The sequence below is a fragment of the Natator depressus genome, chromosome 12 (assembly GCF_965152275.1).
Source record: "Natator depressus isolate rNatDep1 chromosome 12, rNatDep2.hap1, whole genome shotgun sequence".
NCBI classification, from domain to species: domain Eukaryota; kingdom Metazoa; phylum Chordata; order Testudines; family Cheloniidae; genus Natator; species Natator depressus.
Genome location: NC_134245.1, coordinates 35375841 through 35388133, shown reverse-complemented (window position 1 = coordinate 35388133; position 12293 = coordinate 35375841). Strand labels below are relative to the sequence as shown.

Below are 12293 nucleotides of genomic sequence, written 5' to 3'. Positions count from 1 at the left end.
AATTAGAAAAGTTCATGGCGGATAGGTCCATTAATGGCTATTAGCCAAGATGGTCATGGATACAACCCCATGCTCCAGGTGTCCCTAAACCTCAAACTGCCAGAAGCTGGGACTGCATGACAGAAGACAGATCACTTGATAATTGCACTGTTCTGTTCAGTCCCTCTGAAGAACCGGTCACTGGCTATTGCCAGAAGACAGGATACTGGGCTATATCGACCATTTGTCTGATGCTATATGGCCATTCTTATGTCCTTAGAAATGATATCAGACAGCAGCTTCCTTCAGTAGATGAAGTGTTCATCCTCACAGAAGAGCAGATAACTCTTTCACCAGGTATAGTATATATAAGGAAAGAAAACATTTTTTTACTCTGGGTTCAATTTACACGCCAATTTGGCGTAGTCAGCCCTGGCATAAAACATGAACTTGAAGCACAAGCTTCTTCTTACTTTCAAGAAACTACATAACTTCACCTTTTCCTACGGTACGTTTCTGCCATCATTTCCTCCTACTCGGTCAATGCTGTATCTGAACCTTCTTCTTGAATGAAACATTTATAGGGCCAGGTTCCCATTACTGGTACAACTATACCAGAAAAGCACTCTTACAGTATACCAACAGAACACTACTCATGTGGACAGCTTACTCCAGCCACCCCGAGTGAAATACGCTGAATTGCTGGTATAACTGTGTCTACACTAAGCACATTTGCCAGCACAGCTCTGTTAGTCACAAATCGCATCTCATCATACCCTGACCAGCATATCTATGCTGGCAAAAGTCTGTAGTATAGACCCGGCCTAACTGACTCCCACTCTGCTCTTCCCACTTTCTTCCAAACATCTGCTTATGTCTGGAACCCCCCTCCTGATTCGTGCCCCAAAGTAACCTACGAGGTATATAATATATATTGGGAGTAGACAATGTTCATACAGCAGTGCCTGCAGTTGGTCATTCAACCCATGTATAATAACTGTCATGCTGGGTTTGTGTCCGATTTCAGCAGTCACCTGCCAAGACTTACGTAAAGCTATTGCTATGGTAAATCTTGGCAGGATGGCTCATTTGTAAGCTCCTTGGGGCACCGATTGTGTCTTCCTCTCCGTACAGGTCCAACGCACACCATCTGCACTCAAATAATAATACTGTTCATCCATGTTTAGAGCCACTTAGTATGATGGTAACCCATTCCCAACTGACTGTTGCGATCATCCAGAAGCTAAGGTAGTTTTCATTTCTAATTGTTCCATATTATATATCGGAAGTCTAGAATGTGGTACATGGTCTGTCAAATGCTAGACCAATATAAACCATTATAGATGTAGAGACAGTTACATCAAGGTTGTGAAAGCTTCTATGGATGGGATTCTGCCCCGTGACCATGCCCCTACCTACACTGTAGCACGATATTGGAGATGGAACTGTGCTGCAACGGATTAGAGAAAATTCAAATAAGCATCCCTAAATTGGGGAAGTTTTGCCAGTTATATCGATAAGTATATAGCTATAAACTTGCCATGTGGACACACACTTTCTGGTGTAAGAGTGGTGTAAGAAGATAAACCTTTTTTAGGTTTATCTTCAACCCTTTCTTAGGCAACATAAAAAAAAATACACTGTTCTATTGGAATAAGAGTGTTCACACAGGGAATGAGGGGATTATACCAGTAGAACCCTGTCGGTTTAAATTTGCATCTTAAATTATTAAAATCGTCCCCCATGTAGACAAGGTCTACGAATTTAAGTTCCTCGGGGCAGGAATTATGTGTTTGCACAGGACCCAGCATCATGGGGCCCTCATCTCAGTCAAGGTCTCCAGGCACTACTATAATACCAGTAATAAATAACAAAAATAGCACTGAAAGGGTCTCATTAATGATAGAAATGTTAAAATGCTGTCAGCAGACTCCAAGGTGAACCCCCAATGACAAATGGAATGTATTTAAAACTTTAAGAAGTTTTTATCTTTGTTAAAGATAATGAGATGTTAAGAGTAACAAGAAGGGTTTCTTCAGGTATGTTAGCAACAAGAAGACAATCAAGGAAAGTGTGGGCCCCTTACTGAATGAGGGAGGCAACCTAGTGACAGGGGATGTGGAAAAAGCTAATGTACTCAATGCTTTTTTTGCCTCTGTCTTCACGAACAAGGTCGGCTCCCAGACTGCTGCACTGGGCAGCATAGCATGGGGAGGAGGTGACCAGCGCTCTGTGGAGAAAGAAGTGGTTTGGGACTATTTAGAAAAGCTGGACGTGCACAAGTCCATGGGGCCGGATGCGTTGCATCCGAGAGCGCTAAAGGAGTTGGCGGATGTGATTGCAGAGCCATTGGCCATCATCTTTGAAAACTCATGGTGATCGGGGGAAGTCCCGGACGACTGGAAAAAGGCTAATGTAGTGCCCATCTTTAAAAAAAGGGAAGGAGGATGATCCTGGGAACTACAGGCCAGTCAGCCTCACCTCAGTCCCTGGAAAAATCATGGAGCAGGTCCTCAAGGAATCAATTCTGAAGCACTTAGAGGAGAGGAAAGTGATCAGGAACAGTCAGCATGGATTCACCAAGGGCAAGTCATGCCTGACTAATCTAATTGCCTTCTATGATGAGATAACTGGTTCTATGGATGAAGGGAAAGCAGTGGACGTGTTGTTCCTTGACTTTAGCAAAGCTTTTGACACGGTCTCCCACAGTATTCTTGCCAGCAAGTAAAAGAAGTATGGGCTGGATGAATGGACTAGAAGGTGGATAGAAAGCTGGCTAGATTGTTGGGCTCAACGGGTAGTGATCAATGGCTCCATGTCTAGTTGGCAGCCGGTATGAAGCGGAGTGCCCCAAGGGTCGGTCCTGGTGCCAGTTTTGTTCAATATCTTCATAAATGATCTGGAGGATGGTGTGGATTGCACCCTCAGCAAATTTGCAGATGACACTAAACTGGGAGGAGAGGTAGATACGCTGGAGGGTAGGGATAGGATACAGAGGGCCCTAGACAAATTAGAGGATTGGGCCAAAAGAAATCTGATGAGGTTCAACAAGGACAAGTGCAGGGTCCTGCATTTAGGATGGAAGAATCCAATGCACTGCTACAGACTAGGGACCGAATGGCTCGGCAACAGTTCTGCAGAAAAGGACCTAGGGGTTACAGTGGACGAGAAACTGGATATGAGTCAACAGTGTGCCCTTGTTGTCAAGAAGGCCAATGGCATTTTGGGATGTATAAGTAGGGGCATTGCAGCAGATCGAGGGACGTGATTGTTCCCCTCTATTCGACACTGGTGAGGCCTCATCTGGAGTACTGTGTCCAGTTTTGGGCCCCACACGACAAGAAGGATGTGGAAAAATTGGAAAGAGTCCAGCAGAGGGCAACAAAAATGATTAGGGGACTGGAACACATGACTTATGAGGAGAGGCTGAGGGAAATGGGGATGTTTAGTCTTCAGAAGAGAAGAATGAGGGGGGATTTGATAGCTGCTTTCAACTACCTGAAAGGGGGTTCCAAAGAGGATGGATCTAGACTGTTCTCAGTGGTAGCAGATGACAGAACAAGGAGTAATGGTCTCAAGTTGCAGTGGGGGAGATTTAGGTTGGATATTAGGAAAAACTTTTTCACTAGGAGGGTGGTGAAAACTGGAATGCGTTACCTAGGGAGGTGGTGGAATCTCCTTCCTTCGAAGTTTTTAAGATCAGGCTTGACAAAGCCCTGGCTGGGATGATTTAATTGGGGATCGGTCCTGCTTTGAGCAGGGGGTTGGACTAGATGACCTCCTGAGGTCCCTTCCAACCCGGATATTCTATGATTCTATGAAAGCATTTTTCAAAAGCAGACATAAGTAATGTCAAATAAATAAGAGAGCATGCAATGACACGAGTGTGCTATATAGAGTCTCCAAAAGGTAAACCAGTAATTTTGGGCTGGTTCTGCAAGACAAACTTTCATTAGACAACGACCAGATAATAGCAAACAGCTTGTAACACCCTATTCTGAAGTCCTCAGACGTATAGATATTGGATTAAACTAAAAATAATATATGCTCTCTTCCCTTTGTAACAGGAGTATCATCGCTCTCTCTCTAATGTTCTTTAATACCATCGTCTTGCATAAGGAGATTACAGCAGAATTTACAAATTACCAAAGGCTCCTATTTATTGAATGTGCTGCAGAGTCAGCAGGGTAATCGGGAATGCCACTTATGACAATTTGTATTCCCTGACTTCTTGTCTCAGTGGAGAAGTTCTGCCACTTTGAACACTGACATAAACTGAGCACACACACGGGACCATGCAGTAATGATGCAGAGTATGTTAATACACTTCACCTGCTTACCAAGGCAGCTAGTCACTCTTAGACCACTGAGAAAAATGGATAGCTGCAAAAGTCAAGACCAAGACGACTCTGACGTTAAAAATTAACAGTTTACCCATGCTATTTATATTCTGTATAAGAGGTTTAATATTAACTAGTAATTCTAAAGTTAATAAACGATAATAGCAATGGCATACGCAAAAAGACAAAACAATGCTGTTGAGATTATAGATTTGTAAAGCAATTATTATCCTACAGTTTTTCAATGCTACATGCGATCTGTGCAGTGGTAAAGGGACAAGATTGAAAGTCATGTATTTTAAAAATATTTACCTGTTTCTCAAAACCTGTAGTTATTATAGTTGAGAAAAGTTTGAAGATCCATTTTACTCTTGACTATTATAAATGCTTTACTCTTTGGTTTTCATTCAACTTTGACAACAAAGGTATTGAAACTGACGAATTTAGCTTTTCTGGCTCCCTTGTACTAATATAAGGGCATAGTGTTCAGATTGCAAAAACCGCAGAGCAATACTGAAATACAACCCTCCCCCATTTTCACGAAGATTAAATAAAATTAATGGAATCATTAACATTATGGATTTACAACATTTAGTCTCCATTTCTGCATCAGAATCTACTAGTACGGACTACCGTGGGATCCCAACTGAAGTCAATGCAGCCGCGCATTGGTGCAGAAACAGATCCCAACAGCACCCTTAGCCCTTACACAGAAAGTGAACGTTATGCAGGCGAGCAGTCCCACTGAGTTCACAGAGAGTGCTCACACGTGTAAGCGTTTGCAGGATCAGGGTTCGAGTTCATACAAAACCTAAGCCTGCATGTAATATTTAACTTGTCCCTTTAACAAGTCTTAACAAATTTCAATCCAGCAACAAAATTAAATACACTCCCTTTGAATTACTGGAGAAAGACCTCTAGATACAGAGAAGGATTACGTGTTGCCAGTATGCGCCAGTTTTAAAAATCATGAGTCACTCTGAGCAGATGGCCTATTTGCTGCAGGTATTTTTTAATTGGAGCCAATGGAACAAACTTGCATTTTAAAATCAGCTTGTTACATGCTACAGTATATACCTAGGAACTAAATATCCAGTTGTTTCATCACCGTTGTCTCATTCCCCCCCGCCTTTCAAAGTAATCAGAATTTTAATTACAAGTTTTAGCCAGCAATGCAGAATTCACTAACCTTGGAGGATTCGCTTATCTTGTGTGGCCGAGAAATTCTCGTTTGTCTGGTTGCCTCCATTATAGGCTGATTTGTGATACTTCTAGAACAGAAAACAGAAAATCAGTTCTCAGCATATGAGCCTAACATCAGCCTCTCAGTGATGGCCAAACAGTCACATAGTGATAAAAATAGACAATAGGAACACTTACATATACCTGTATATATTGATCTATACGTTAAAAAGAGTTCAGTGTTGAAAATAGATTCGCTAACCCCCTCTATTGGTCTTATTTTGCCGTTTAGCCAACAATTTGTTTTACCAAGTTTTATTGATAACTTCAGTGTACATTAATGTATTATCAGAGCTCACCACGACACTTTTAGTTATATACCGGTATTATCGATGTCATCGCACCTCTAAAAAGATTGCTTATTGGTTGACTGCTAGTCCCTACCACACCATGAGAAGTCTGAACAGTAATAGGATACAGAGCTTTCCTCTAGGTTGCTGGTTCTAATCCAGCCCCGGGCAGTAGCCCAAGGTAGCTGAAGGGAGTCTGGTGGGTTTCAGTCTAGTTTTTATTAGGACTGTGACTATATCACCCAAATCACCACCACAACTAGTTCCCTTATTAGCAGAGAGACGGAGGGCTGCACAAGCTAGAGAAACTGATCTACCAGATTACACCTACGGATGGTCCTTGAGGCACATTGGCAGGGTAGTGTGAAGGAATAAATAGATTACTTCATTTTCTAGTGCTATTAATACAGCATCTTTCACCAGCACTAAAGTCACTTTAAGAATAAAGAAAAAAAATAACCAAAAAACACTGTCTTGGGGTTCTCGTCCCCCGCCCCAGAGGGGGCAGACTGAGTTTGAGCTGACACACTTCTTGTCCATTTATTTATTTTAGGAGCTTGTATGACACAAAAGAGTGTCTCCGACAGTTCTAAAGCTACATCGCAGTTTGGAGTCAAAAATCCGAGAGAGAATCCCTCTGAACTATTTAGCTATTACAGGCAGATTCGGCCACAGGGATGGGGTGGGGGCATGGGCTCAAATAGCAATGTGCAGCTACATCAAACAGTATTTTTGAGCCCAGCAACAGATCAACACACACACCCCATTAAAGACATTTTGTCTCACCACTGACTGGTAGAAATTCACCTGTAGCTGCACAGGTCTGCCTGTCTGAGAACAGGTTAAGCCCTGGAAAGGAATGGAGAGAGGTCACTCCCCTCCACTAAGACCTACACCTGCTACCCTGAGCAGAGCTGTCACTTGAAAGAGAGTTGTGGGTCTGGTCCTCTCTATAATAATGAGGTTGAGGAACCACCACATCATTTGGCTCAGGATTTCTTCTACAACAGATATTCACACAGACTCAGATACACGGACAGAGGGACAGTGTCTGAGGGAATCAGCTCTGGTGAAAGGTAAGAGATTCCTCTTCAGTTTTAATTCAAAGATATTGCCTCACCCACCTTGGCTCAGTTTTTCCACACACATTTCTAATCTGTAGAGCCTGTAAAGAGATCAGGTTCTGCAGGGGTTGGGGGTACGTACGCACACATACACGTCCCCCCCCCCAAGTTAGCTATAGCCAAGCGAGAATCTGGCACGATGCACTGAAACCCTAAAAGCACAGATAAAAGGGGGAGAGCAGCAGTCTGGATCACTCGAATTTTTCATTGCATTTTATTGCAATGCCTCAGATCACTATTTGGGGGGAGGGGGACAGGAAGGAAAAGGAACAGAGTTGCCCTGACTAAAGCGGGGGGAGGTTAACTAATGACTCTCAGGCTTTGCTGTGCTCCACTTGGCTCAGTGCTGCAGCATGAGGCATGTTCCTGTTGTTCAGTGCAATTGGGACGGCTGAAAGGCTGGGACCCAATGCCATCTAGGTACTAAGAAAAGGAGAGTTTACCACTGTGCAGCGTCCCTACAGTCTCCAGGCCGGAGTGCCAGCTGCCCCAATGGGACTCAGCGCCGCAGGCTGGTGCTGAGGCTGTTCTGGCCGCTGCTGGTGTCTCTCCCTCCTCTCCCTCTGCAGCCATGTCTCATCCAGGAAATGCTGGCTGGATTGAAAGGGGAAGGAGCCAATGGGGAGAGAGGAGCTGTGCTGTTTGGAGGGGAGGAGAAGGGGATAATAAACGGGGTGGGATTAGGAAAGGCTGCTTGACATCAGGCCAAATCACTGCAAACAAACAACAAGCAGCCCCCAAGACAGGCAGCTGCTGCTCTGGCAGCCTGACGCTCAGTGCATGGGAATTAATATTCCGCTCAGGCAGGACTCTGGTTCCCCGCTGCCTTGCCCAGGGAAAAGGTGCAACCTTGGTTTGCAGAAGGCAGGAGGAGAGGGGAAGGGACAGGTCACTGTGGCCTCCTGCTCCCAGTCTTAGCTGGCACACTTCCCCCTGCTCTCAGGGCAACTCCTGGTCATGCTCTTAGGGCCCCGGCCTCCCATTACCTGACCCCCAAAGTCAGTGGAGTTACTCCCCTACAGAAAGTTACCTGCATGCATTCATTTTTGCATGACCAGGGCTTTATATTGTTCAGTTATCTCCTGCAGGAGGAGATGAGTTAATGACTTTTAAGCTCTTCTAACCTCTCCACACTCCTACCTGACCTGCCTCTCTTCTCACCTGCTGCAGGGATGCCAATGCTCAGGCTCTGGGCTAAAGGCCAGGACTGCTGAAGGGTTGAACCTGGCTGCTGGACTCCCACTTCCAAACAGATCTCAGCACCCCCTTTCTGGCCAGGCCCCAGCAAGGGATGGGAGTGGAGGGAGGCAGCTCTAAGATGCTGAATATCTCTTGACTTTCCTGGGAGTGGAGGGTTGTCAAATCTTGCAGGATTGGGCCCTGAAGGAGACGTAGACTCCCACCCAGGGCATTTTGAAAGTAGATCCTGGCAGGAGGCGAGCTAGAATAAGCCTTTGTGCTCAGCAGACAGCTGGACGCTTCCTTTAAAATGACTAACTATTATTTTATTATCCTAGAGCACTGGTTCTCAACCAGAGGCCCGGGGGCCCCTGGGGGGACCATGAGCAGGTTTTGGGGGGGGGCGCCAAGCAGGGCCAGCATTAAACTCGCTGGGGCCCAGGGTAGAAAGGCAAAGCCCCACTGCATGGGGCTGAAGCCCAGGGCCCTGAGCCCCACCACCTGGGGTTGAAGCCGAAGTCTGCGAAATGTTGCTTCGTGGCAGCCCCTGTGGCACGGGGCCCCAGGTAATTGCCCTGCTTGCTACCCTAATGCCAGCCCTGGCTCTAATATGCAGAAAACCAATTATTGTGGCACAGGTGGGCTGTGGAGTTTTTATAGCTTGTGTTGGGGAGGCTCAGAAAGAAAAAGGTTGAAACCCCCTGTCCTAGAGGGTGCCCATTTTTTGAGTAACTCTCCATACCAAATCCCTACCACTTAAAAAGTTATTCCTTGGTAACGGGTTGTATGGCAAATATCTAAACACAGGCAAACCTAATACATCCTGTTAAGTTTTCCTAGCACTTCTTACATGTGATATTTGCAACTATTGTTATAATTCCATGATTGTTCTGGGGGTTAGCAGCAGTAGGTGTGCAATGCAAAGAAGGTAACTGTTGCAAATATTTGAATCAGGACAATCACTATAAGAGACTATACTATTACTTAGGTGATGTGATTACTTAGGTTCAATTTAACATTGTGATTTTAAAAATCTCTGTAAAGGGGTGTGCGCGTACTTAACACGTAGCCAAGCCATCAAAAAGTGTTCATAACAACCCCAGTAACCATACGGTCTTTTTATTTATCTGGATATGAAACTGTATGTCCTCAGGAAAATACAACGAGGACAAAATGCAACAGCACACCTCTTCAGCAACATGGGTTGCTGTGAGCACGCACACCCGTGGTGGCCACAATATCCACCACCCCTGCGTGCACGCATTCACGTATACACACAAGATTTGCAGCCTGACCAGCAGCAATTCCTGGGCAGATTTGTGTTTGTATGCACCTGAGGGTGCACAGAGCAGCCATACCACATGCCTTCATTCTCCTAGCCCCTGGCTGCACTGTGCAGAGCAAGCAGAGGTCCTGGTGGAGCCTGGGAGGGAGCAGGGAGAATGCAGCAGACCCACTGCTTCCCCCACCCCACACTATGGGTTCCACCCCTCTTGGGGGTGGGAGATTTTTCCCCTCTGTCCGTGGCCCAGTGTGTGCACCATCATAGCAGGGTCACTTCCTGAAGGGAGTTGCTGCTCTCCCAACAAGCTAGAAACAAAAGATGGCTCAGCAGAGTGGAATGGTAGAAATAGCTAGAAAAGAAAGGGCAGTAAAGGAGCAAAGGTGTGATGGATGAGTGGTGAAGGAGCAGGGGCAAGCTGCTAATGATCCATTTTAACTTATAGGTTTCAGAGTAGCAGCCGTGTTAGTCTGTATTCGCAAAAAGAAAAGGAGTACTTGTGGCACCTTAGAGACTAACCAATTTATTTGAGCATAAGCTTTCGTGAGCTACAGCTCACTGCATCTGACGAAAGCTTATGCTCAAATAAATTGGTTAGTCTCTAAGGTGCCACTAGTACTCCTTTTCTTTTTGTTTTAACTTATAGTCTCCCGTGGCCAAAAAGCCTCTGGGAGCCTTAATAGAAATCCCATTAATCATGCAGTATTCCATCTTCCCGCCTCTCCCTCTGGTCCAATGACTGTTCTACTGTGGATAAATCCTTACACAGTCATTGGGTCAGGGAGTGAGTGTGAGTGAGAAGGACTCTGTAGTCCAGTGGTTAGGGCATCCTGGTGGGAGACCCTGGGCCCAGTCCTCCATCTCCAATCACTCTTTCATTATTTATCCCCCATGGAACAGCTTCAGCAGGAGAGAATGAGGGAGCCCCACATCAAACTATCCCATTGCTCAATGGTTAGAGCATCCTCCTGAGAGGTCCTGTCTCCTCTACTGGAGAGAGGGCAATTGAACGTGGATCTCCCATGCAAGCGCTCTAACCACTGGGAAAAACTTATAAGGTGGGCAGTGTTGGCGACACTTGAATGGGACCTGATTCAGTCATCAGCCTTTCAGCACACCTAATGGATTGGGCCCTGCATGCAATGCCTGTCTTCCCCTGGTTTGCAAAAAGAAAAGGAGGACTTGTGGCACCTTAGAGACTCACCAATTTATTTGAGCATAAGCTTTTGTGAGATGCATCCGATGAAGTGAGCTGTAGCTCACGAAAGCTTATGCTCAAATAAATTGGTGAGTCTCTAAGGTGCCACAAGTCCTCCTTTTCTTTTTGCGGATACAGCCTAACACGGCTGTTCCCCTGGTTTGTGAATTGCTTTCCTGCTTAGGTGGATGTCAGGCATCTGGATGCTTAGTGTGCAGCAACAGTGGCAGAAACTTAAGAGCCTACTGGTTTTGGTGGATGGTAGTGCAGCCACCAGTGGAGCATATCATCGCTGAAGAACTGGCTGGCTTTCGTGCTGGAAGAAGTACCGCAGAACAGATTTTCAACCTTTGCATTCTACGTGAGAAGTTCTGGCAACACCAGCAGGACATCAACCACGTCTTTGTTGACTTCAAGAAGGCGTTTGACAGAGTATGGCACGAAGCTCTCCGGGAACCAAGAAGAAGTACAATGTTGGTGATAAGCTTATTCTTACCATTTAACAACTGTGTGCCAAGGCCAGCAGTGCCGTTCTCATCAATGGCACAATAGGAGAGTGGTTTCGCATCACTGTTGGAGTCCGGCAAGGCTGCCTTCTTTCGCCCACACTGTTCAACATCTACTTGGAGCGCATAATGACTGGTACCCTAGAAGATCACATATGCACATTCAGCACTGGGGGGCGAACAATCTCAAATCTTCGGTTCGTTGATGACATTGACAGCCTGGCAGGCAGCGAAGACGAACTTGCCAACCTTGTGAAACGATTGGATGAAACCTCCTCAAAATACGGCATGGAAATCAGTGCAGAGAAAACCAAGCTGATGACAAACAAACGTGATGGGATCAGCTCACATATCACTGTGAGTGGACAAGAGCTGGACACAGTGAAACTGTTCAAGTATTTGGGGGCAATCATCACTGATGAAGGATCAAAGGCAGAAATTCTGGTGAGAACTGTGCAAACAACAGTGGCAAAGCTAAAGCCAATTTGGAGGAATAAGAACATCTCCCTGGAATCCAAACTGAAACTGCTGCACGCACTGGTCATCTCCATTTTTCTGTATGTGTGTGAGACATGGACCCTTATGGCAGAACTTGAAAGGAAAATACAGGTAGCAGAGATGAGATACTTCTGTAAAATCCTGGACATCTCCTACTTGACCACGTCACTAATGAAGAGGTCCGCAACATCATCACCCAACACGCTAGGTCATATGAAGACCTCCTGACAACCTTGAAGAAGCGCAAGCTGAAGTGGTAGGGCCATGTAATAAGATCATCTGGCCTATCCGAGAGCATCCTCCAAGGGACAGTACAGGGGAACAGAAGAAGAGGTAGACAAAAGAAGAGATGGACTGACAACATAAAAGAGTGGACAGGAATGGATTTCGCGGAGACTCAAGTACTAACACACAGTTGTCAAGGGTGGAGACAATTGGTTGATTGCTCATCAATGATGGTGCCCCAACGACCAATGCGGTTATGGGAGTGATGATGATGATGATGATGATTGATGGATGAGTGCAGCCAAAATTGGGACTTAGGCGGGTCTGTGTGGATCTGGGTCTGTGTCTTGGCCACACAACATGGTCTGGAGCTATATTATCTTTCCAGTAGCATCTCTGCATCCCTCTCCAAACCCATCAAGTTCTCCAC

General features: G+C 45.5%; 1 protein-coding gene across 2 annotated transcripts in view; it reads right to left on the bottom strand.

Moving 5' to 3' along the window:
- Nucleotides 1–12293, bottom strand: part of KLHL36 (kelch like family member 36) — a 30720-nt gene that overhangs the window by 14875 nt on the left and 3552 nt on the right. Inside the window, exons 1-2 of one of the 2 annotated variants that reach the window (XM_074968846.1) lie at nt 7419–7574; nt 5509–5590 (exon numbers count right to left, since the gene is read on the bottom strand). In XM_074968846.1, coding sequence (XP_074824947.1) covers nt 5509–5568 — 60 coding nt within the window. In that variant the 5' untranslated portion in view covers nt 5569–5590; nt 7419–7574. Of the gene's footprint in view, nt 1–5508; nt 5591–7418; nt 7575–12293 lie in introns of those variants that run through there. The other variant, XM_074968845.1, reaches the window with a different exon arrangement.